Genomic DNA, 25,584 nt, shown 5'->3' with positions numbered 1-25,584 from the left:
TTGGATTGTTCAGTGTTACCAAAGTGTGATAGTGTGGGTTTTTTTCTTCTTTTTGCCCTTTGCTCCCTTTTTTTTAACTTGCAAATCCTTGGAAATCTTGATTAGCTTCTTTCTAATAGCCTGCTCTAGCTAAAGACATGTTTACTCCCCCTGTGTCTTGATTTTTATAGCTGCAACTGTTTTGAAGATGCTTTCTGCATATACTTTGTCATTCAAGGGTGGTATCAGCAAGTACAAACGCAGCATGCCAACTTACAGTCTTTGGCAGTGGCAGTATTGCAGGTGCAAAGTCTGGGCAAATTGACTAATTGTACATCTCGAGTATCTGATTTGTGCATGCGTTGAAGAAACAGGATCTGAAGAGAAAGGCCAAAATATTCTCACGGAATGTAAATCCAGAGTAATTCTGCTGGTGCTGGGTGGCATTACACCCGTTTTAGATTGGTGCCAAGCAGAGGAAAAGCGCTCCCTTTCATTCCCTGAAGAAGGGGTTTGGTTTTCCAGGCTGTGAAGCTACCAACATCTGTTGCTTGGGGTGGCCTGTGAGAGCTATTAGATATAGGTTATACTCTTGCTTTGCTTTCTTTGTGTTGTGTTTTGCTTCTTTTGACTATGATAAGAAAAAAAAAAAAGCAGTATTTTGTTACTGTGTGGATCTGGAAACTTGGGAAGAAAGTAAAATGTTTGCCTAAAAAGCAACTATATGCAGCGGGGCTTGAGCTCTAGGAAGGGTTGATAGAGCACTTTCTATTCCCTCCTGCAGGCTTTTGAGCTTTGACACCTTCTTAAGGTTTGCTAATGAACCTTGCTTACTCAGCCAATATCCTTACTAATTGATGCAAAGCCCCCAGCAGAAGCACTGCGCAAACTTGCTGCCATCCTGTCAGGAATGAAAATGGGCAAAGCGGAAAACCCGACGAAATGAAGTACAAAAGGTCAGATCGGTCCTGAACCTGAATCAAGCCTACTTTGCTTGTGACCTGGAAACCATCTGACAGACTTGGAGTAGGCTGTCTGGGGGAGAGGATATCTCCAACAGGCAACCTCATGTGGGAGCGTGGTTATCGGTTAAAGCACGTGCTTCCCAGGTGGAGTTTGATAAAGGCCATTTTTTGAGGCCCCTTCAGGAGCTACAAGATAGAAAATATCTTTGTGTTGGATTATATTCTCTTAACCTTGTTTGTCCTTGGACCTGTATGTTCATGTCTGAATAATCTGAATCTGTCTAATGGATCTGAGGCAGGAGAACCTGTGATACTATAAAACTCTAAAATGAACAGCGTGGTGCTTGGTGCAGACTGTTTTGTCCTGTTATGCTTGAGCCTTTGAGCTCTGTATGTGCACAAAACATGCTGTTATGGGCCCCGAAACTGCAGCATGGAAGAGTTTGTTATGCTGCTGTTAACAGTGTTTGCTGCAGAACCAGTATTCTTTCCTGTCATTACCCTTTTCAGAGTATGGATTGTGGTTGTGTGCCCACGTGCCCTGAGAGTCACGGGAGTCTGGTGCTGGTTGTAGCAAAAAGTCCCTTTTGATTTTCCTCCAGTAGAAGACCTTTTGCTAAGGGAATGGCAGGTGGAACATGGTGTTTTAAAGAAATCCATACCCGAGGCTGTAGCAATGATCTTCTCCATGAATGGCGGATACATGCTACGTTGCTGTTTGCTTTATTGGTGGAGTCTGTTCTGCGATTGATGATTACTTCACATGTGCATGACTTGGCAATGGTTGTGTTTGTACAGGTAACAGAGATGAGACTGGTAACTGGTAATCCCCCCCCCTTTTTTTTCCTCTTTTGCACTGCTGGTTTCTCACCATCTCAACCATGACTTCACTTGCAGGTGAAGCTACTTTTCTCTTGGAAATGAAAGTTAGACTTCCACTAGAGAATTCCTCTGGTAGGAGGACCAAAACTGCAGCTCAGTCTCACAAGAGAGGCTGATTTTCTTTCAAGGTCTGCATATATATAGTTGAACTGCACCTGCCTAATATCCGTGTGCAGGGAAACGGTCTGGTGCATGAAAAGTTTCCTCCTTGGGGTACTGCTTTGATAGTTGGAGTGGTGGTGGAACAGAGACGTAGGAGCTGGATTTACTTGGCACTGCAAAGGCATGTAGCATTCTTGGACTTACGAATGTCTGATGTGGATTCAGAAAAACTTCCCTTAGTGCGCATGTGTGTTTTTTGAATAAGCATGCTGTGCTAAAGAAAACTAACTCTTGTAGAAAGGATATTCCTGTTACCTAACATAGAAGCATAGATTTTGCTGGGCCTTTGCTAACTTTTCAAGCTCCTTTGCTCATAGTTAAACATGAGTTTCCCACCGCTTAAAGTAACTCTGCTGTTCCTCTACTTTAGCTCACGTTTCTACTGATTAGTACAAGATGCAATACAAAATAGGAATTGGGTGAACTAGCTGCTAAGCCCTTAAAACCCACTGAGGTGTCTGGGGTCTGCTTTCCCATTCATCCTGACAGCTTTGCTTTTGAGTTTCTCAGCCTTGCTCAAAAGGGATCGAGTTCCTTTTAAAACACGCACCAAGAGATGCGGTGGCTACCCATAACAGCATTGACAGAGCAAGTGATGAAGGAAACAAAGGAAATATCATGAGACAAGTAACAAAATACAGCCAAGAGCCACCGACAGTCTAAAGCATCCCATAAAACGGGTTGAGCTTTGGGGCAGGAGGGAAAACTAAGACACAGGGGAAAGAAGACAGTGGTTGTTGTTGTGATTTCCAAGTGTTTAAAAAAGTGTGACTGAGCTCAATACGCAACTTTTTACTGCCGAACCAAGAGACAGTTTCACAGTTGTCTGCAGTAATGAAAAAGGAGGAGACTGTTCAGATAGGTAAGGCTGAAGGAGAGGGACTTCAAGGAGCAAAACACTTGGAACTGGGCTCATAAAGGGAGAGGTTTCCAGTACTGCATATGTGTTTTTGAAGATACAGGCTGATTCAAGTGTCTTGAAGAGCTGGGCACTGGCAGACAAGCCCCCTCAAAGAGTCGGGCTTTGCAAGGAGTATCTTAGGCCTGAATCTCTAAAATGTAAATACATTCAAAATGCACGCGCATGCCATGTTATAACTCTACAAGCTTCATCTTAAAGTAGGAGCCAAACCCAAAGTGAAACTGCACAGCTCTGAGAGCCAATCCATAATTTCTCCCACGGTTGTGTTCTGTGCCTTGCTATCTGGATTAAGTGATTTAAAATGCTGTTAAATCAACTGTTCTCTGGATGCATACCTGTTATCTTGGCACTTCCCTCCCTCCTGGGGAAAAGAGTTGAGCATGTTCCCTGACTTCTTGTCCCCAAGATGTCTCTCGTGTTGTGTTTTCCCAGCAGCTACAGTCAGTTCCTGTCTACTTTGCTGGAGCCGTCCCCGTTAGCTCGCTTTTGATAGCATCGCTACTTCTCTGTTTTGGCCAAGCCTCCCAGCTCATCCAAGGAAAGAGCCCCGCTTTGTGCAGCTGAGAAGCCAAGGACGATGCCTGTGCAGTTGGGGGTGCATTTTCTTTGGCAAATTTCATCTTTAAAAAATGGGGTTTTCCTCGTAGGGATGGGAAAACCTCAAGTATGTCCAAGGCTGCTGTCCCCATCAGGGTTTCCCTTTCAGTTGACCACCTTCAGGCCTTTATTGATGTAACAGCTGCCTCTCAGTTCCCTTTTTAGATTGCCTTCCCCTCAGGGTTGCCTTAGCGGGCATGGTTTGCGAAGTTTGTCATGGGGAGCAGGATTTGTCCTGCTCTGAATAAGTAGTTCCAAAGCTGCTAGGTCACTTTATTTGTATCAGGCAACGAAGAAGATAGATACTATTATAATGTGCATAACAATGCAAGTTAAGCTTTTCTTTGGCTTTCTCACTGTGATAAGTCTTTTAAACAGCAGTATTCCAGAGCCTGTTTTTGTACGGTTATGAGCACGCTTTCTTTGAATAGTAAATACTACTACCAGACTTTGAACTCAAAACAATAATAGTAGAGATGCGAAAGTGTTGTAAAAGCATAGCTGTGGCATGCCATAGCACATGCTAATGTTGGATGATAAATGCAGTCATCTCAGCAAGCTGAAATGGCCAGATTTGTCCACGTGGAGCAAATTTTGCCGGTGGTGTTCTACTGAAGGCGATTACTTTTAGCAAATCCTGAAAACTTTATTTAACTTCTTGCTCTGTGAAGAAACCCTTGTGAAAGCTAAATAACTAAGCTCCTTATTGGAAACCCGGTTAATATGGCTGCAGAATCGCTCATCCACTAGATTATTGATTGAGATACTCTTTGAACAGGTAACCTAAATGCCTTTGTATGAAGGAGAAGGGAAACCAAAGGAGTTGCGCTGCTGCGAATGACGCACCTCGTTTGAAATCTGATATTTAAACTAATTGGTAACTAGACAGCTGTTTTAACCCAAGGGCAGGTTCTTGTGTCTGACACTGTAGTGTCTTAATGTTTTCTGGTTTTGCTTAAGCGGTTAGGGATCTTAGGCATTTAATTCTTGAGCAGATTAATAATAATTGCATACCTAACTCTAGCATTATGGGCTTCTGATCATCTTTTCCTTTTCTTGTTATGCAAAGACTAACAAAAACTGTCCCAGTATATGAAGGTGAGAGGGAAAGGTTTTTTTTTGTCAGGTTGTCAGAGTGGTGACCTGTTAAGCTTTACTGCTTTGGGTAGGATTGAAAGAACTGCATGCTATTTTGCAACCACCTCTTAGGGAGAGCAGCATGCAGTGGGTGAGGAAGGTTCTCAGAGGTCTAGATGACTATGGCCACCCAGGGAAGAGCTGCCCTGTCTCAATATGCTCCAGTAACCTTAGTGGCAAGATGTTCTGTAAGTGGTGGTGGTATTTGCACACGCAGTCATGCAGATGCTTTTCTGAGGCTGACATACTAGACAATGAGACATTGGGTTGAGCACCTGATTAACATAGTTTTGTTTTTGTTTGTGTTTTTGCTTTTTCTCTACCTTCCTTCCTTCCTTCCTCTTTCCTTTTCCTACTTAACCCAGAAAAACTGATTGAGGGACTCAAATCTCCTGAGACTGCGCTTCTGCTCCCTGATATCCTGCCTCTCGCTGACCCTTTCGGTAGCACCTCAGATGCTGTGAATGGTAATTAAAAAACAAAAAACAACAACAACCAAAAAAACCAAACCACACACCCACGCACACTTGGGAACCCTCCTCCGTTATGTCTTGTGACATGTCTCGTTCCACTTGATAACTCTGCATGTTTACCCTACTGGGCTCTGGAAACAGCAGCTGATTTTGGTGAAACACAATGTGATAGGAAGTTATGGGTTGTGCAGAGACAGGTAGACCATTTTCCCCGTGGGAATCTCATCTGAATAGAGAAGACTTAGATGTTAACTCACGTTCCAGGTATATTGATTTAGTGCAATGCATGGCATAGTTGAGCCTTTTGTGTTCTTGTGATCTTGGGTAGAAGAGTTAATTGTTGCCTGAAGGAGAAGATGCCAAAAAATCCCACTCTTTCTGGTGAAGTCTTCCTGTGTGACCATGGCCCAGGCACTTAGCCTGTCCGTGTCTCTACTGGCCCTCAGCAGGGCGAGGGTGGCAGCACTGCTTTTGCTTTGGGGCACAGCATCGGAATAAACATAGTAGGCTGTGATGAGCCCAGACGCAACAGTATCTGAGGCAGTATAAAGAGCTCGAAGTGTTACAGAATTGTGTTTTGACTTAATGCCTGACTCTACTAAAGACTAATAATTACAGGCTGCAGTTAGTTGTGATCAGCTGCTGTTATGGGTTTGGGTCGCAGCCAGGCAGCCAGGGTTCCCTGGCTAGCTGGTTGCAACCTTGTAGCTTTGAATGGAAAGGTAGAGGATTGGTATTTTCAATAAGATGTCAAGGTCCAAAACTTTATCATGTCTCAGTGGGGTCTGCAGCCTTTGATCCACTGGGCCCCTTAAAAGGGAGGGGGGAGGGGGGGAAGATCCCAGATCTTGGGTATTTACGAACTTACCTGGAATGTGTTAAGGGCTGCCCAGCGGGTATTTTAATGATCTGTTTCTTCTATTGCAAGGGGACTACTCAGAGATCAATGTTTTCTGCCTTCTGGAGAAGGATCTTGCAAAAGCTGAGTAATGAGTTACCCAGCCATGGGCCTTTTGCTTAGCTACAGAGCAGACGTTATTAACCTCCTATTTCAGCCTCTGGATATTTCAAATTGGGCTTGCACATGTAAAAAGACCCCCTACCCCCCAACTCCCCCCCCTTCAAAAACACAGTATTTTAACCTATTATGTTCTTCCCTCTTCAATTCAGTTCAATTAGCATCAGTCTAACTTTAGCCTCTCATTTCTGCCAGCATAGCTGACCGATGTATTAAGGGGTCACTAAAGGATTCAGACAACTGCCTTGTTAGCTCCTACTTGTGCTGTGTCTTGCAAACTAACCTCTGGCTTCTCCTCTGCTCTGATATTTTGCGCGTTTGGAAAGGAAAACCTGATGTAGCTGTTGAGAGTCTCATACCGGGCCTCGAGGCTCCGTTGCCCCAACGCCTTGTGTCACAGACTGAGTCGGTTGCTTCCAACAGAACAGGTTGGTGAGATGGGAGGGTGGGCGGGCGAGGGTGTGTAGTACCTCTGTGGGCTGCGGGACCATGTTATAGTAAATCAGAAAGTGCTGTCTGCTTGAAAGTGCCTTCTTTGCTCTCTGCTCTCCCTGCTCTCCCACCAGTTTAAACTGGACTCCCTTGTGTGTTTTGAAGTGGATCTTGCATGTTTCCTTAAATGTCAAGGTTACTTTCTCCTCGCAAAGAAATGCACTCATGCTTGTAGTAGTCATTCAGTCCATCGTTATAGACCTGTAGGTGCCAGAGCAGTGACTGAGCTGTTCCGCTGGGGCTTAGTAGCTAGCAATTCATGTCCCTTCCTCGTTCTGAAGGCCTAGATCCGACAACTTTTGCTACAGAGGGACTTGTCCTCTTTTTAGAGGTCTGTTGTGTAGTAGCCAGTAGAAATAGCTTTGCTAGAGAGTCCCCGCAGCCCTGGGCGTTACAGGGCCCTGCAGAAAGTTAGCTTTCAGATATTTAAAATTCCAGTTACTGTTAATCTCTATGTTAAAGGGCATGTTACTATAGCTTAGTCTATAGCTGACAGCTTGCTTCCCAAGAATCCTACCTGCCTAGGTGTCTTGAAGGATGGCAGTGTGCCTGAAATAGCACATTTGTCACTTCTGCTTCCCAGTGGGTCCTGTCCTTTGGAAAGTAACGTGGGCGCTACCTATCGCAGTAAAACCCTTGTGCTTCCAGAGGAAGCTCGTGCGTTTCTGGTGAGACTAGCTTTGACGAGAAGTAAGGGCTATGTTTTTTCCCCTGCCCCGCTGGCTAATTTAAACCATCGCTTCTGTGGGATTTCAATGTTGTATACTTAGCTTTGGAGAGTAGTTACCTCAGTGAATCTGTGCTACGTATTGCTACAAGTGTTGGGACTCCCTTTACCCTCATTGCAAAACAGTAAGAAAGGTTTCCCACCAGAAAAAGTGGAAGATGTGGGAAGGTGTCCGCTTTGCCTGTTTGTGTACCAAGCGGACAGAAACAAGAATGTGCAAATCTGAGCTTAACGGTGTTTGTGTCCTGTTTAATGCTACCTTGCGGCCTTTGGATGTTAACCTGGATTCAGACTCCCTCACTGGGGAAGACTCCTTGCTTGACTGTTCTCTGCTTTCTAACCCTGCTGCTGACCTCCTGGATGAGTTTGCTCCTGTAGCTTTTGCAGCTCAACCTCACAAAGGTAAACCGTGCCTCTGTCTCTAACTTCTAACCTCTCCTGGAACTGGCTCTTTATCTGATATTTGATCCCACTTTACGCAAGCAGATGAGCCGACCCATGTTCTACTTGTGTTTGTTCCCAGACTGTTTTATTCCCAAAATGGTGAAACTTGTAATGTGCACTGAAATGCCAAGGGGAGAAGATAGATAAAGGTGTTCAGCTAGATCGTAAATACAGACAAGGATTGTCAAGACAGGTAGTATCTCCTGTGAGACCAAGTGATATGGTAGGCTAAAAAGGTAGGCTTTTATGTATGCAGTCCATCTTCAGGTGTGCATATGAATGCACTTTGGTTTTGCCTTTTGCACGTATGTTTTAAGACTTGCTTTTATGCTGCATTAGTAAGTCTGGAAGGGGTCCTGATAATCCTATCTACTGATGTCATAGGTCTTTGAAACCAATGGATTTTTCTTGTCAGTGTTCATGTCTATAGCATGTGACTGAACTCTTTCAGTTTTGGAGACTGTATTTTCCTTTTTCTAGAGGTTATCAGGAAAGCACCCTTGAGTTAAACAGCAGTATCGCATTGCAGGAAATGTGAATAGAAAACCAAGTATGGTATTGAACTGAAAAATAGAATAGTTTGCAATAGCAGAAAAAAGCAGAGCTGCAGAAGAGTAGTAGTACCACTATGTGTGGTAATTTGTAAGAGTTGCAGATCAGGCTTTGCAGTATGTGGCTATCTGAGCTGGGGAAAAATGTGGAAGTACTGCACAGTAATCTGGGTTCTGTTCCCTCTTCCACTAACAAGCAAGAGTGGAGGACCCTGGGAAGCTGGGATGCTAGCTCAGGTGACTTTTTCCAAGCTGCAGAGTGTCCAGCTGGAATCTGGGCCCTTTCCTGCAGCGTAGCTGCAGTAGTGGTGCTGGAGTAGTTTGAACAGACGTATAAGGATATATGAATAGCTGCAGTGCCGCTGGTATGGTGAACTTTTCCTGCTCTGTTCTGGCAAATTCTTGTTGCGGGCCACAGTAGTTGTGAGCAGTGCCTGTGTTCCTTGGGTACAATGCCCATGTAAGCCAAGTTTGTAGTGAATATTGGGTAGTACACATCCACCTGGGTGGGGGGTGGGGGGGGGACCAGGGCTTCTGTTCCATTTTCAAGGCAATAAAGACAGGCCCAAAGTATGAATACTAACCGCCGGGTGCCCATTGACAATGGGCTCTGCTTAGCTCATGTGGTAAGTGTCCCTATAGCAACAGAAAATGATCTGTCCTCAGAGGAATCGCTGTAAAAACAGCCTGCAATCAATTTTTACACTTGATGGTGTTTTAAAATGAGGTTGTGATTTTTTCATAGAGCTTTTGGGTTTAAACAAGCAGTTCTTCTAATTGTTCTTTGCTATACTACATGTCCATGCCACTTTATTTTGAATAAATGACTTGAAATGTATGTTGAGCAGTTATTACGCCATGTCTGGAACATAGCAAAGTAGAAAGTCGGCCAAAACGTTGTTGGTGTGACTTAATGAGAAAATGAATTAACAGACTTCTGCATGACTTCTCCCAGGCTGCCTTGCTGTTGTTCCACTTGGGTTCAGTAGGGTCAGATTTGACAGGGAGAAGTGAGACTTTTATTAGCAGGAGAGATAGAGGTGCGAGATATTAAACCCTTCCAAAGCTCACTTGTGGTTTTTCAAATCCTGCTGTTAGAGCTCTGGGTGTGGTCATTACCTGTATTATTTGTCTTTTATTTATTGCTTTTGATGCTTATCCCAATCCTAGCATGGGTGATGCAGCACACGTAAGGTGCCGATGCTGCTGTCCATGGTATATTCAGCCTGTGGAAATGCGAAGCTGCAAGCTATCAGTGGGACCAGGAGGATTTGAAACGACAGCAATGTTTGGACGTGAATTGATACTCTAACCAAGCCAGAGTGTCCTTTTCTGTGTGCCCAATGAGGCTGTGTAGTGTTTTGTGGGCCCTGAATTCTTGCGCAGGTTTTGGGATTCTTTAATTTGCATTTGCTGAACTATACGTATGTGAGAAGCGAGTTTTTTTCACTTACGGTGATGTGTAATTACTAAGACCAACGCAAATGCTTTTGTGAAGAGAAATCTATCTCCCAAAGTCCAAATAGAAATGCATTTTGTTTCTCACCAGCCTTTTCTTCTCCTTAACTGTAGACTTACAGTTGAGCAGTGCTCCTTGAATAGCTGCTTATACAGCAAACTCTAGATGTATCAACAGTTGTATGTATAAATGGAACGAAATGGAAATAAGCTCCATTGGAAATTTTCGAATCCCAGCTAGGCTGAGAAGAGCCGTAAATAACTCCAGAGACAGAGCGGTGACAAACATGAGGCTTTCTGTTAAGACACAAATTCTTTGTGTGTTCTTGTCATTTTACGGCCTAGTCTTCTACAGAACTTGTTTTTTCTTAATCGGATCCTCCAGAGGACAGTACGTTTCCACAAACTGCTTCTTGCATCAGCTCACCTAAAACCTAGTAGTGTGTTTGTCAGCTTTAGGTAAAGAGCTCTTATTCACGATCCGAATTGAACAGGAGCGTTCCTGTTCCTTGGAAAATATAGGCTTATACAGGTCCTTGCTAGGCTCCCAGAAATACTTCATATAATAATTGAGGATTAGATTCTGGATGGTATTTAGGTGTCTGAAGTAACAAATAGCGATGCACGGAGTGTGAAAAGTCCCCAAAGGAGTGTAATTGCCTAATGAGCTAGATAAATGTCAGATCTAGCATGGATATAACTGAAAGTGCCTCCCACCAAGTGTCTTACCCTGGCTGACATCATTTGAAACCAAGGGAGCTATGTGCCAGAACTGCTCTGGGGGCTTTTAAAATCTCTTAAGTACGTAGTTACCTCTTTAGGCATTTAAATGCCTTTGGAAAACTAACTTTATATTGCACTTTGAGTTTTTTGCCCACCAGGATAAAACAAGAAAGGTCTTTGTCTCACACAGATAACTGGAATTTCTTCCCTCTGTTTTGCCTGCCCTCCTCCTCTCCCTTTATATGAGAGTTGGTAACTGAAGAGCAAGAGTGCTCCCTCAAGTTGTACTAATGTCTGAGAGCCACTGAACGATGACAAAGAATACTTTCAGTCCTTGGGAACTTAAGCCTCGGGGTTTTACCACAACTTTGAATTAGGCCAATTGTTAAGCCTTTGGATTGGGCCAATTTTATTTTGGTTCTCAAGAAGGCTCACTTTTCAGTTTGCTTTGTGGTTTGTTTGGTTTTTTTTCCCCTTCCACTTTTGTATTTAATAGGTTCTTTTACCTCTTACCTTCTTAGGCTTACCAGCTTTGTTTCACCTTTTAAATTAAACTCCTGCTTCTAAACCCTGTCTTCTAAAACATAAAAACATCCTAACACTTTTTGGCAATTCTAACCTGCTTTCTCTGCTATCTTTGCTTCTTTACCTCCGTTTCTCCTTTATGCTGCAGAAGATACTAACCTGATATCAGGCTTTGATGCTCCTGAGGGCTCTGAAAAAGTGACAGAAGATGAGTTTGACCCAATTCCAGTGTTGATATCCAAAAATTCACAAGGTAAGCCTGGATTTGGGGTGAAAAAGCCAAAGCAAAAAAGAAGTCATGAACATGAACTAGTTCGGGGGCAGTGGTGCTACAGCACATGTGAAACAGTGCAAGTTGTAAACTGTAAGATATTACCACTGGCATGTGTTAGTATTAGTTTTTCTCTGATTTATACTGGCCCTTAAATTACTCTAGATTCTTTATTTATGGGGAAAATAGCTTATCCAAAAAGATGCAATAGACATGCAAACATCTTTGCATCCCGTGAAGTAATTTTTACCAGTTTGCCAAACGGCATATGCAAGTAACTGGCGAAACTGCACTGGAGAACTTTGTTCTCAGAGATCCTTGTTTGCTGTTCAAGTCAGTGGAAGGAGGTCCTTTGACTTTTTTTTTTTTTTTTTCAAGCGAGCTTTACACAAGGTGCAAGAAAGGGAGGTGACAATCATTTCTAACCCTGAAACTCCTGCTGAAAGCGAGTTTTTTCCTTTCTGATATTTTTCGAAGACGCTTGTGAGAACTAAGTGTGAGAAGCTTGATAAATAGGTACCCATTTCCTTTGGACAGCTTTGAAGGTTCAGAGTCCTTAGGACAGAGACTGGGAAGTCTGTCCTCTTACAGCATTCTTGTCACCTAGATCATATTAACATGAGCTTTCCAAACCATTTCAGCCTCATGCATGGCTGAGTCTAAAAAGCAGCACTGTTTCCTTGAAACAAATGATAGTGCTGAATTTGTAGCTCTTATATGGACAGAATTAAGCAGCATGTTGCAGTCTGACCAGTCAGATGTCTCCTTTCTGCAGTCAAGCTGCTGAAGGATTTTGATTACAGGTTTTGGTACGTTAGCATAGGCCTAAAAGCACGCTCCAGGGCTCCCTTTTTTTGGTTGTGTTTATTTTGATGGTAGCACTCTTGACTTCCCTAACTCCCATTTTCTTTTGTAGCACAATGTGTGCTGTACCACCTGCTCACTGTCCAAAACTAGCTTTCAAAGACTAATACTTACTGGAAAAGATTCTCAGACGTTAGGGACTCTGCTCCTGCAGAGAAGACTTCTACCAAAGTTGGGCCAACAGAGGCTACCTTAAATAAAGGACAGCCTCTTCCTTCACTAGCAAAGCACCCGTTGTAGAAAGCCATAGGCTAGCTGAACTCGCCCTGGAGTGGCTGGAAGTTCAAAGACATTCTTGAAACAGCGACTAATTTTCGAGCTGCAAAATTCCGAAGTCTTCTCTATAGGTTGTGGGAGTTCTTGTAGATGCTGTGGGAAGGATAGAATTCTGTAACTGAGATGTAAATTCTAGTCAAAGGAAATGGTCTGTGGAGACTTTGTTGCCACAGAAGTGGCTGTCATGGTTTTTCCATACAACTCCAGGGAGCTAAGTTGGGAGGGGAGGGAGAGGGTGGAAGAGCAAGCAGGGGAATGTTGTTGCTATCGTGATGCAAGTAAACAGAAGATCTTGAGCAAGTTTTCCGTTTTATTTTCACTCTTGTCTTTCTTTGCTTGCTCTTGAACATCTGAAACTGTCGTGTGTGCGTGTCCTGTTCAATACTGAATTCCTATCTCTCACACTTTCAGGTGGGCATTCTAGAAACAACAGTGGAAGCTCTGAGTCCAGTCTTCCCAACATAGCCAGGTCTTTACTGCTGGTGGATCAGCTCATAGACCTGTAGCAGTGACACAGTAGCAGACGCAGTTTCTGTAACGTACCTAATCCTCCGTTTTCATTTCCAGAGGAGTTACCTTCAGTTGTGGTTCTTTTGGTTTTTTCCTTAATTAAAAGAAAAATAAATCTGCCAAGAGGAGACAGTCACCCACTTTCTCCCTGTCTTCCTGTGCCCCAGGAAAAGATTCTGTCTCAGTTCTCCAGGTAGTCCTCTCTAAAGCTGGTAAACCTGCTGTGGTTCCTTCTGCACCTGTCTTTGCTAGCCTATGTCTAAAGGGAGCACCGTCATTAGCCACCCTGCTGAGATGTACACATAGCACCATGGAAAGCCTAACTGTAAATGAATTAGATAGTTGTAGCTGATGTATGATCCCTGCGTAAAACAGACTCCTTTCTCCTTAGACTAGTGTGTGAACAACTGTGTTTCAATCTTTGCATTTGTGTTTTTGGGTTTGGTTTTTGTTTTGTTCCTGTTTTTTCTGATGAATGGGCAGGAGGAAGGAGACAGGTGAAATAGAGAGGGGCATCCTCTCTTGTAGAATAGAGGTTAGGAGAGCTGCTATTTCTAAATTGCCAGTATATGCTTCAGGGGAGGAAAAAGCACTGAATTTCCCTGAACTAGTCTTGCGTAGTACCTCTGGTGATGGTGCGTATGAAGAGAGTTTTCCGGACTGCCCCCAACTAATGGTTTGCTGTTTAACAATTCTGCTTGTGAATGAACTGCGCTTCCTTGAAGAAGAGAGGAGGAGGAAAAAAAAAAAAAAGAAAAAGAAAAAACAGATTGTTAAAGCTGCAAAAATGACCCTAAGTGAAATAGAAAAAAATTTTGAACCAAATATATGTGAGTATGGCTGTGATGAGCTTTTGGTTGGATTTTTTCTTTTTTTGGCTGAAAAGGGCATTGTGGCAGCAACAGATGTATTTTCTGTGATTTCTGTGTTTGACTGGAAGAAAATCCCCTCAAACCTACTGTAAATTGTGTATGAAACAAATTGTCCTGCAGTTGTTTGTCTCCTTTTTAATCCTGGTTTTAGTCAAGCATCTGGTATCTGTTCTGGGTTCCCTGTTTTCTCTTGTAACTGCATATAGTGCAAAACGGTTAAGTATGGAACCTTTTTTTCAGTAGACAAAGATTACTGTAGACTTTATTCCACTCTTCAGTCTTTGTGGAACAAGCATGCACTTGGTTCAGATGGTTTGAAGTAAGTGCTGCTACAACTTGATGGGTTTTACCTTTTCTTTTCCCTTTACATGCTTAGTTTGTCAACTAGCTGGATATGCTAAACTTGTTTTCATTGGCTTATGAAGTCCGGAATTTCTATCATGTATTTGAAAGCTCTTTCTGAACAGAAGGACTCTTCCTCTGTAGTGGAATAATTAATAGCTTACCGCTAACCTTGTGTATGTGTATGTAGCTGTATTAGTAAAAGTGCAGTTTCCCATGTGCGAAAGTATGAACGACTGAAATATGTATGTACTGACCTCTTGCTAAGAAGGAAAGAAATCCAAGTTCGTGACTGCTCCTTTCCTATCTCCAGTCTCTCCCCACCCTGAGACTTAGTTTAACAAATTCTGTAAATAGAACTACCATCAATCATGTCTGCTCTCCATTACTCTTCTTTTAAAACCTACACTTAATAATAAAAGTATTGCTTAAATGTGTTGTATCATTACATGTGTATACTGCACTTTCCAAGAGAAGCTTTACATGAGAACTATGGAAATGACCTTAGTACAATTGTGGATAGAACTTTATTTTTTTTTTTGTTTTATATTCCTAAAGCACAGGCAAGCTGGACTGGATAACGTGAAGCTATAGATAGAAAGTTATTGTATAGTCAGATACTGAGAATATATGAAAAGAGAATGGATTTACAAAAGTAACCATCTACTGTATATTAGAACAAAGAATTCTGTGAATTAAAGTACTTTTAAAGAATGTTTAAGATTTTAAATCTAATAGCACTTGTTCAAGGGTTCTGGAAAAAAATATAAATGCACTGGGTTGTTAATAATGCTATTAAATGAGCAGGTGTGAATGTCCCTTTTATTGCTTTTTCAAGTAGGTATTCCTGGATTTGGGTGGGAAATATGATACAACGGAAGCTTGCATCTTTAGAAATGTTTATTTTTAGACCTGGTTCATCAGAAAAGACTTCCCTCTTATTTGTGAAATGAATGGAAAATGCAAGAGATGGGAAACGGGCAGATACGTGGGATTCATTTTAAGCTATCCAAAAATGTGGTTGTCCTGCAGGCATTAGTTTAGCGTTGCCATGCTGCCCAAAAGTTAAGGAGGTGTGGGAAAGCTGCTGCTGTGAAGGAACAAGCTGAATTTTCATCCTACGTGCACGTGGAAGAGGTTTGGTATGCAGCATTACAGTAATGCATAAGAACGGTCATCTCCTATAGCTATGTTTGCAAGCGTGTTGGAAATCCTGGGAGTTGTTTCGTGTCCCCTCTTAAGGGTTGTAGGTTAGGTGTTACTAAGTAACATAATACTAACGTGCAGTCAGCAAAATCGCAGTGGAGCGACTCTCCTCTCTGCTCATATGTGCTGTTTAGTCATGTCAGGATGACAGAGGAGCCTTTATACGCAAACAGGCTTGAGCTTGTCGTGCTGTTTTTGGCGTTAGTTGCTGCGGTGGATCCTCCTAATAGGTTACCTTCTAATGCAACCACTGTGCGGGGAGAGTGATTTCCCTTTCACGTCAAGGCTGTGCTTTGGATGCAAGATGAACGCTGCTTTTGGGGTGGTGAGGACTTAAGTGACAAGTGGAAGATAAATGTCAGTTCTTGCTGATTGTCAGTGGACTTGGGTTTCTAACTGCCCCCCTACCTTTTGACAATCTCCGTTTTTTCAACTGGATTAGGAAAAGTGCAATACCCGCAACTTGGAGATCAGCAAATTGGCATTGTAGCTGAAAGCGTCCACTGTCTCTGGAACATCTGTCCCAAAACCAGAAGGTATGGCTGCCTTAATACTGGCTGACTAAGTCTTCACTGGCTTCTTTGTGACCTTGTAGGATTGTAAGGACTTCCCTGATACTGTAGTCACAGTGCAACTTCCAAATTTGGGCTTCTTGGAAAAGTCTGTGCAAGATGGGTGGAAGAATCTTTGCAGGGGTGACTTTATGGCAAACCCGCATCCTCTAACAGCACATTTGCTGCATGCAAGTGACAACTCAAGAGAATCTCTTCAAGGAATAAAATTATCTATTTTTTGAGGGGACTACTTGTAAAGCCTGACAGTGGCTGTGTTCCCACTTTTTAAAAAAGAAACAAAAACAAAACAAAAAACAAAAAAACCAACACTCAAGCGATGCTATCCCCAGTATGTTCTTGAGCCTGGCACCTCATAGGATTTTGCCTCAAGTGACTTTCCAAGACCACAAAAGACACCCTGCATTCCTGAAATAAAAGCTCAGATGCGTTTCAGACAGAAGACAGTTTAGCAGGTTGTACCCCAGCAAACACAAAATGTGGGCCATGCAGGCCTCTGACTACAGAAAGCATGAGCAAGCCCGTAGTGTGATGGATGTGCATATGCATGTCTGTGTATAATAACTTACTGTTGTAGCTAATGTGGATGTGTGGAAAGTGTGAATGTAACATGAGGGAATGCGCTGGGAAATGAGGCTTCTTGGTTAACTTGGTTATAAATACTCAGTTGAGATTAGCTCCAGTGACTTTTTCACTCAGGTGTGGGCACTGCATGTTTAAACTATTTCAGTCCAGCAGCAAATGGGGATTAGAAAAAAAAGGCTTTTTTTTTTTTTTTAAATACTCCCTCTCCATCCATGTCCTAGACTTCTGTAACCAAAAGCAGTTGCACTTTGGATACGGCCAAGCCTATGGAAAGCAGCACAGTATCCATGCACAGTGTCGAATCTGCTCACTGCTCCTCGGGAGAAAGGGTGGGTTGGTTGGGTGGCTTCTGGGGTTGTCTGAAGGACAGGAGTGACGTTTAAGACTCGTGCTCCTGGCCTCCACAGGCGAGGGAATGTAACCCCTCGTTAACTTACCCTGTGTTTTTCTTAAGCAGTCAAAGACTGTATTTTGCGTTAACGCTTGGCTTCTGCACAGTGAGAATGAGGGCGAAAGATGCGCTTTGTCTCCAATAGGTCAGTCTTGATGTTAAATAGCTGGCATTTAGTGTGCGCAGTTAGTGTTTAACACCTGCTTTGTCTCACTTTGCATGGTGTAAATGACTGTAGAAGTGTGCCAAAAATAGATCACTAAATTCCGTACTGTTTGGGGTCATGTGGCTTAGTCAGCTTGTGGAACTGAAGGAGCCTAGATCTGTTCCTGGACCTGCCACTCTGCTGTGGAGTGACTTTAGGCAAAACCACATTGTTTTGCTGCCTGAATTGTCCAGTGAAGAAATAATAATGGCACTGACCTTTCATGTTCTGCTTCAACATTTACAAAGTAAAAGCACTATGTGGGGTAGTTCTGTACGGTTATTTAATGACATTGCTCCTAGGGACCAGAATACGGGGGAAAATTTCACTGTCCTTGAATGAAGGAACAAGAAGTCTTCTGACCCTTTGTTAATGCCAAACTAGTTACCTTGCATACTAGTAATTATGCTGATTCTCAGCTACCTGTTACCATATGTTGTGACCTTCCTGGCTTTGGCCGAGTGAAATCAGGAGTGTTTTCTGGTGGAAAAGCAGCTGTAGACTCTGGAACGCCTCTGTCTCCTTTGAGGGTCTTGTTTTGGGCTCTGATCCAGAAATGATCCACCTCTTGGTGCCCGATCTGCCTCCTTGGAGCCCCCTGTAAAAGGGACAGTAAATGTTCTCTGGCTTTCTTGGCAGTCATCTCAGTACCTTGCGACTTCTGTGCAGTCTTTTTCGTAAAAGACAGGAACTTGGTGTGTGTCAATGCTCTAACTCAAAGGAAAAAGATGTCTTCTCTTTAGGTTGCTATATACATTTAACACACCCGTTTTGTGTTGCTTTACAAACAGCACTGGTCTCAAAGCAGGAACTGTTCTGCTGTCTACACCTCTCATAAGCCACACGAACAATCTCTTGTCTATTGTGAATGTTTAAGCAGGGGTACTCCTAGTGTACTGAATGATTTATTTTTAAACTTCTCGCTGCGGAAGGGGAGCCTGAGTATAGTTAAGGAATCATTTTTTTTAGTATGTGTGTCTGACCCTTGAATAAAAATTTCCGTATGAATGTTGTACAGGGATACAACCTAATCTATAAACTCAAACGTTTGTAAATATTCTAAGGAGTGAAGTTTGCAGCCATTACTAGCGTGCATGCTTTAAAACCTGAGCATAGATTGAGCAAATGAGGGATGCTTCCCAGTGAAGTAACGCGTAGATCTCGGGAGTGTGGAGGAAGAGGGGACAAAAGAGGCAGCTACCCGTTGGCAGTGTCCACCTTGGCATAGGAAGATGTTAGGAAATACTGCCTCTACAGAAGAAGCATCCCGTTTTGCACAAGGGTTTGTGGGTGCTTTTTGTGTTCATAAAAGCAAACCATCTGCGTGCACCTTTTCAGGCCTCTTGCATAGTGTGCCTTTGGTGTGAATGGGAGCAGAGTCATAACAGAATGGACAGGGCTTCAAACAAATCAGTGCTGTTTTAGTTTCACAAGATTTGTCCTTTATGCTCTTAATGATTCATGGAGTGACCCTTTCTCTTTTCTACTGTAACACCAAATAAAACTGCCATTCCTTTAATGTGAAACGGTCCCTCGAGTGCATCAGTCTCATTGGTCTCTGATCTCAGACGTGCTGAACTGTCTATCAGCCTTGGCTCACTTAAGCTATCTGTCCTTCTAATAGTTTGGTTGCATGGGCCTCCAAAGTGTTCGGCTGCAAAGCCTGTAGCTGTGGCTGCTTGTGGGAATCCACTGACTTTGTCTCGTTAACTCTAACCCAGCCTTTAAACCAAGTTTTGTTTTGTTTTTTGGACTTTTCAGTGTTTGAGCATAGGTCAGATTTTTTTTTAAACATATGATTGTTATCTGTAAGAGGAGATGTGTTGGACTAAGCCACTTTCTAGTCAGACACGCACCCAGACATCGGATAATGTTGTCTCCCTAGCAGTAGCAGTGCTGCCAGAGCTCTTCCTGGAAGTATCCCTTTGCTTTTTGCTCCCCCTTGGTGAAACAAATGGGGGGAACCCAACATCATCTACCTGAAAAGGAAAGCTGTGCCTGAGATCAGTTACTATATGATGGTGTCTGAAAGCCAGGTCTTCCTTGAATACTGGAGACTAATAACGTGGGAGTATAGATGGTGCTTCTCTCCCATTAGCAAATCCCCAGACTCCTCAGGTAACCCACTGCATCTTAGCATTTCTGTTTTAACCTTGCTGTTGCCTTTTTTTGTTGTTTTCAACTTCTCAGGTGCCCTCCTGTTCTTGCTGTATTGCCTAGTGGCTTTGAGTGAAACCAGCTCCTAGCGGGAGGCCAGAATGAGATTCTGCCTAAGCATCACTTCATTTTTTCCAGAGTAATGGCCTCTGCAGGGGAGGAGATTGCTTCCATGCATTCAGGGCCCTTCTTGCTTATGACAGATAGAGAGAATAAGAAAGCACTGGAGAAAGTCATTTTTGAAAATAAACCATTCTGCCCATCATACACAGCCTCCAAGTTCTATGTTGCTACTGTCCTAAACCAGTTGGGGCTTTCTCTTATTCTCTGTCCTAAATGTCATCATTTACATAAATATAGACACCAACTAATGCAAATAACTCTTTTTGTTTTGTGTGTGTTTTTTTTTTTTTTTTTAAATGATCAAATAACTTGTGCTTTGAATGCTATTCTTGTGACAAGTGGGCGGGTCATTGGTTTGCATTGGCATAATGTTGACTGTCATAAATGCCTTTTTCCATTTCTTGTTTTCCTGTACACTATATTTCAATGAGGACTGGATAATTCAAAGGCATTTTTGTGATATGGCAACTGGTCTTGCTCTGCTTCAGCCTGTATTCTTAAAACCTCACAATAATATCTGGTAAAAATATAACCAACCTCCTGGAAGAAAACAGTGACAAATTTCTTGTTCCTGTAATCCGAGATGAGCATCTAAGGTTAAACCATTGCGGACGACATAGGCTTCAGGAAAGATAGATAGTATTTTTGTAGAGTAACTTACAAAATGTTCACATATCTACACTGTCTTTATTTAGCAGTGTAATGTATCTAAGTGAATAGTTTCCCAATAAATGACAATTTTGATGCCTAATGAATGAGTACTGTGTCTTTAATTATGAAAAGTGACTGAGAATGGGTTAAATCTTATACATCAACAGACTTGATTAAGAAACAATGCCTTGAGGCTGGCAACGGGTATATAAATTTGAGCTTTTTAACTTGGGTAGAGTTTGGATGTGATGATGATGCCGTTTTGTCACGGCAAGGTTGGTTGGTTAGTGCGTTGCTTGTCCCGTCGTTCAGTGGATACCAGCTGCCAAAGAACCTTACTCCCTTTCTTCTTGCAATTCATATTGCCTAGTTTCACGTGCCTTTTTCCTGTCCTCTTGCTAACATGAGTCCAATGACATACTTCTAACCTGCTAATAGTTCTTTGAAGGTAAGATATCTTCTGTTCTGTCTGTGTGAGTCATAAGGCAAAAAACTAACAAAAAACCTCTTGGGCTCTTGTAACTGGAGAACAGCAGAATAGCAAGCCTCTCCCTGCACTGGTGTGTTATACTAACACAAAAGCAAGCCAGTTGGGTGTAGTTATGTTAGGTCTTTCACTTGAAATCATTGTCCGGATTGTTTAAGAGCGCTTTGTCTTGCAGTGGCTTAAAACAACGCTGCTGTAGTTGACAATTTCATTAAAAACTATAGACTAACGCTTTTTCTTTCTGAAAAATGTATATGTTGTTTGAATGATTGCTAGGCTTCCCTATGTGTTTTAGATGCACGCATGTGCAGCATAATTCCACTTCGGTGAGATGGCTCACAAAAACAGAGGCTATGCCAAGCAGTAAGTCTGCTTATAGGGTGCTCCTGAGTCGATAGGCAACAATGCTGAATGAAACGACAGAAGCAGTCTTTTTATTGGAGCTTTTACTCCAGGCAACAATGTTAAGAATTAAGAATCTCTCTGATGGTTGTGTTGTGGGTGGCACAAAAAAACTTGTGGAATGGTGTTGAGAGAAGGCTGAGTGTGACCATTCGTGTGTCTTGCATCTTCCATCTCTTTCTAAAAACTTGTACTTGTGGTGTCCCTGAACTGTGAGGCAGTGCTAAACTGTGTTTTAATTTGTGTGTAGTAAATAACTTCCCTGGCATTTTTATTTTCTCGTTTGCTCTCCCTCTCCTTCCCATTTTCCATGCGTGATGGTGGTTTAAATCTGAACATCATGACGTGCCTTGTGTAATAAGTATCTTCCTTTTTTTTTTTTTTTTTTTTTTTTAAATGACTAAGGATATGTAGCCCGTTGTATAACGTTGCTCTTCTTGCTTTTGTAGGTCTGCGGAGAGATCCAGCCCTATATCCAGTTGTAGCTCTTGAGGTTTGTAAAGGACCCTCTGGCAGTGATGGACTCCCTTCGTATAAGGGTCAGTCTGAGACACTAGAGGTGAAAACTCAGCACAACTCAGACTTGGACTACTTAGCAAGAGATGGTCCTTCAAGCAACAGCTCCTTCCATAGTAGCGAAGGAGAGGGGACAGATCACGAAGGAGATATTTTGGATTGTAGTGGGTCCAGGCCTTTACTGATGGATTCAGAAGAGGAGGAGGAAACCTGCAAGTTGCAGTCTGTGCCGAAGGAAAGACATGAGGCTTCCAAAGAAGATTCCCACTCCCAGTCTTCCCAGAGTAGAATAGGGGAGACGCTGTTCCCTGCCTTCCAGCCGCACACGGGTGAGGTTTTCGATGAACCGGATGTTTTTGCCACGGCTCCTTTCCGAAGCTCGAGAAAAGTGCTTGATGAGGTGGATGTCTTTACCAAAGCTCCTTTCATCTCCAAGGGCAACATGGCTCTCAGACATCCAGAAGAGGCAGATGTATTTCTGAGAGCACCTTTCACTAAAAGAAAAAGCATGGAAGAGTTGACTTCTCATAGTGTTCCTAAGGAACTGTTTGCATCGCCTGTTTTCGTAAGTCAAACAGGTGATGTCCAACATGTGATTAATCCCATGTTCCAAAGCCTGGATGCAGCAATGCATGGGTCCACTGCCTTGGCTAGATCTCAGTATCCTTCCATGGGGTTTATTCAGCCAATTAATCTTCCACCTTCTTCCGTAAGAGCAATGGAGACCCAGGAAAGCATCCCTCCTACATGCGTGCTGAAGGAGCGCGGTGGCATGCCCAGTGAGAGAAACCAAGGAGGACATGCACTCCCCCAGGAAGCCATCCTGGGCTCAATGGTTAACAAGCCTTTCCGTCCACAGTCCTTGTCAAAATATTCCCGTCACTACAGTCCAGAAGATGGGCAGGGTCTCGAAGTCAAACCTATAGCTGCTTACAAAGTGGTCTCTCAGACAAACAGACAGGCTATAGCAGGATCTGTCTCTATTGCTTCTCTGTCTTCCAGGACTACAGAGCTGCCTAGTGGGGATCCTTTTGCTTCAGCACCCTTTCCTTCCAAATCAGGAAAGCAAAAGCCTTAATCTGCTGTGAGCTGGGAGGTGTGCTTCTGCCAGAACCATCTCTCACAAGACCTTGAACCTCTTAGTTGAGTTGAACAACATAGCAATATATATATATATATAATTTTTTTTTCTTTTTGTCAGAATTCTATTTGCAGTGATACATAGTTGAACCATTTTAAATTATGTTAGCTAGTCTGAATGCCTGGCTCTCAGGATCTTCATATCCTTTTCAGTTGCTTCTTACCTCTCTCCTTTCACTGTCACTCCCTCTTCCCCCCCCCCCCCCAACCCCTTATTTTTAGATGCTTTTCCAAACCAGTAGTGTTCCATACTTTCTGGCTCTGGCTGGGGAAATGCATTCTAAGATGAATTACAATGTTTATTGGTTACAGAGCAAGTCAAGCAGGACTGGCTAGTGCTCTGGAAAGGAAACTATTTCACAGGTGAAGGGGTTGTATGACTTCTTTCTTACCAATGGGAACTTCTGGAAGAGATCAAGGTAGAATATTCCTGTTGCTGGTGATGATGGTAAACCTGGCAGCTGTAGCTTGAGAGTAGTTCCGTCATGAATTATGTGCACGTTCGTAGGTTATACGCACACTGAGTGAAAGCCATGCAATCAACACCTAGTACGAAGTTCATGCACTGCTGATGTGAGCAGAGCATTGGCCTCATGCATGCAGAGTCTCTTCACTCGCCGTGCCATGTAACCTGTGGAAGTGTTTCCACCCGTGGGCCTGTTTGGGAGCCCAGAGGAGTTGGTGGAAGGACTCGCAGTGCCTTCAATTGCTTGTCTTGCAGAATGTCTCAGATGCATGCATTTAAACTGTTACTGTTGTTGTTATTTGGCAAATCAAAAGATCAGGAAGAACTTTTGACTTTTACACGTGTATTTCCTGTCTGGTTTATGCCAAAGTGTAGGACCCTGAAGTTTGCCGATGGTGGTGTGAAGGAGAGCACTATGCTTTGTTACAGTATTAAAATACACCCTATGGAAAAGTTCATTGTGGAAACAACTTGATAGATGTCCTGATCCTACATACCTCATTTGGTGTAGTTCAGCATTGGCTGCAATCCCGTTACACTGATTTATACTAGCAGAGAACTTGACTCTATATTTATAGAATCTGCCTTTTGTTTTCCTGTCCATTAAGATGACTAAACAAAATCTACTTGCACTCCTTTTGGTAACGTTTGCTTTACTCTAGAAATACTGTACTTCCTACCATACTCCTAAAGACAGCTGCTTATTATCACTTCTGTCACTGATGTGGTGAGTCCCAAGATTGTGTTTGGAGGAAATATAGTCCCGAAGGTTTACTGCAGATGTTTGTCACGTGCTGGTAGCTGGGCTGAGGCAAAGCGGGGTTAGCTCCTCTCCCTTTTCAGTAATGTAAGATAGAGACAAGAGAGTGAAACCTCCCCTCTGCCTTTTTCAAAACCCCTAATAGCATAAGGTGTCTTGGAACTGCTATTTCTGGCCAGCAAGTGCAATATGTAAGTGTGGGTTGACTTTCAAAATACCCGGTTACAGGGACTCGGTGGGCTCGCAATCATTGGTGATCCTTTGCAGTGTAGTAGTCCTTTCTCCTAACAGATGTCGGTGCTGCAGAATGCCTCCCAGGAAAATCTTTGTGATGGTTTTATTTTTAAGGGCTTGACATTTATGGAAAAACTCCTGTTGACTCCAGTAGTTTCTCGCCAAGTCTCTTAAAAGCCTTGCTGTGGCTGTTTCTGCAGTGAATTTGATTGTTATTATGCAAGCTGGAGCCTTGCAGTGAAGACCAAGGACACGTTATGCCCTTGGAGCAAAGTCCCAGAGACTTTGAGCTTTTTGGCCTTTTGCAGGGGAATTTTTGGAGCAACGGGCAGGCTGCAGAGATCAGTACCAGCTGTATATAGAACAGGTTTACGCTATGCCCTCTTTCTGATGGGCTCGTGCTCAGGGAGAAAGCACTGAGAGAGAACTGTCACGCTAAGAGAAGGAGAGGTCAGAGAGCACACATCTTAATTCACTGGTTTTGTACCAGTGGAGGCTTCTGCAGCTGAAAATAGAATGCAGTTTAGTCTCGTGGAAAAAACTCCTACATCTATGGTTTTGACTAGTCCAGCGTTCAAGTAATAGGTGTTAAAGGAACTCGGCGGGCTTATTACAGGTACCCGTGAAGTGGGCTCAAACAAAGCGCAACGTTGCACACGAAGGGGAATCCAGTCTGTGGCTGACTCACTGCTGACTTTTAAGCTGAGCAGCATAAGGGGAGGATGGATGGAAAAATCCTGACTGCCAGGAGATGACTAGCGCAGCCTGTTGAAATAGGACTTATCTACTGCTCTGTATTTCTTTTCCAGTCCCCAAACTCAGTTTGCCTTGCAAAATATCTCCAACTGTAAGAGATGAACCAAATGCTGGCTGATGGGCATGCTCAACTCTGCGATTACCTGGAAGTGAGAGAGAACTTGGACTTAAACCATCTTAAAAGCCGTGAGGGTAGGGAGGGACAACATTTGAAAGCAAGGAGGCTAAGTTGGCTCGCGCAGTTCAATTGCTGGCAAATGATGACTTGCTGAGTCCAGAGCAGGTCCCATTGCATGGAGCTGGTCTGCTACGTTTTGAGTTGGAGTTAATATTGGTGCACATTGGTGGTTTAGAGGTGTGGGTTCCCCCCCCCACCCCCCCGTGCTCTTCTATCACCAACCCTAGGAAATAGAAGTACTGTAAAGATATTTCTGGGCTTCTCTTGAGGAGCTTCTCCAGCTAAGCTGAGGCTGTTGCTTATTGTATGTTTTGTTGTCATTGAGTTTTCTTTTTAAATACTTACCCGAAAGTAACTGACCAAATAGGTTGCTGCTGGATTGGCTTAATGAGAGATGCTGAGAACGACTGTGACACCAAACTGTGAAATTTGAGGGATACAAAGGAGAGTGAGCTTGAGGGCCCAGATTCATTTCAACGTGCAGCCGGTGGCCTGGCCATGCATACCGGCAGGAGACTACATTTGGCCCGAAGCTGTTAAGTGCGCTTGGAGAGGTGATGTAAGG

At 43.1% G+C, this 25,584-nt stretch overlaps 1 protein-coding gene across 10 annotated transcripts in view; it reads left to right on the top strand.

Annotated features, from left to right (window-relative positions):
* The window catches only part of AAK1 (AP2 associated kinase 1), an 80,997-nt gene extending 55,777 nt beyond the window's left edge, over nucleotides 1–25,220 (top strand). For 2 of the 10 annotated variants that reach the window (XM_068920662.1, XM_068920661.1), the window contains 3 exons: nucleotides 5,010–5,111; nucleotides 6,462–6,563; nucleotides 21,419–25,220. In XM_068920662.1, the coding sequence (XP_068776763.1) occupies nucleotides 5,010–5,111; nucleotides 6,462–6,563; nucleotides 21,419–22,563 (1,349 nt within the window). In that variant the 3' untranslated portion in view covers nucleotides 22,564–25,220. Of the gene's footprint in view, nucleotides 1–5,009; nucleotides 5,112–6,461; nucleotides 6,564–7,645; nucleotides 7,757–11,203; nucleotides 11,309–12,877; nucleotides 13,119–19,339; nucleotides 20,181–21,418 lie in introns of those variants that run through there. The other 8 variants (XM_068920669.1, XM_068920668.1, XM_068920666.1 and 5 more) reach the window with 7 other exon arrangements.
* The last annotated feature ends 364 nt before the right edge of the window (nucleotides 25,221–25,584 follow it).

Source organism: Struthio camelus, chromosome 27 (assembly GCF_040807025.1).
Source record: "Struthio camelus isolate bStrCam1 chromosome 27, bStrCam1.hap1, whole genome shotgun sequence".
In the NCBI taxonomy this organism is placed as follows: Eukaryota; Metazoa; Chordata; class Aves; order Struthioniformes; family Struthionidae; genus Struthio; species Struthio camelus.
Note: the sequence above shows the minus strand (reverse complement) of the source record. Positions and strands in the feature narration are given on the sequence as shown.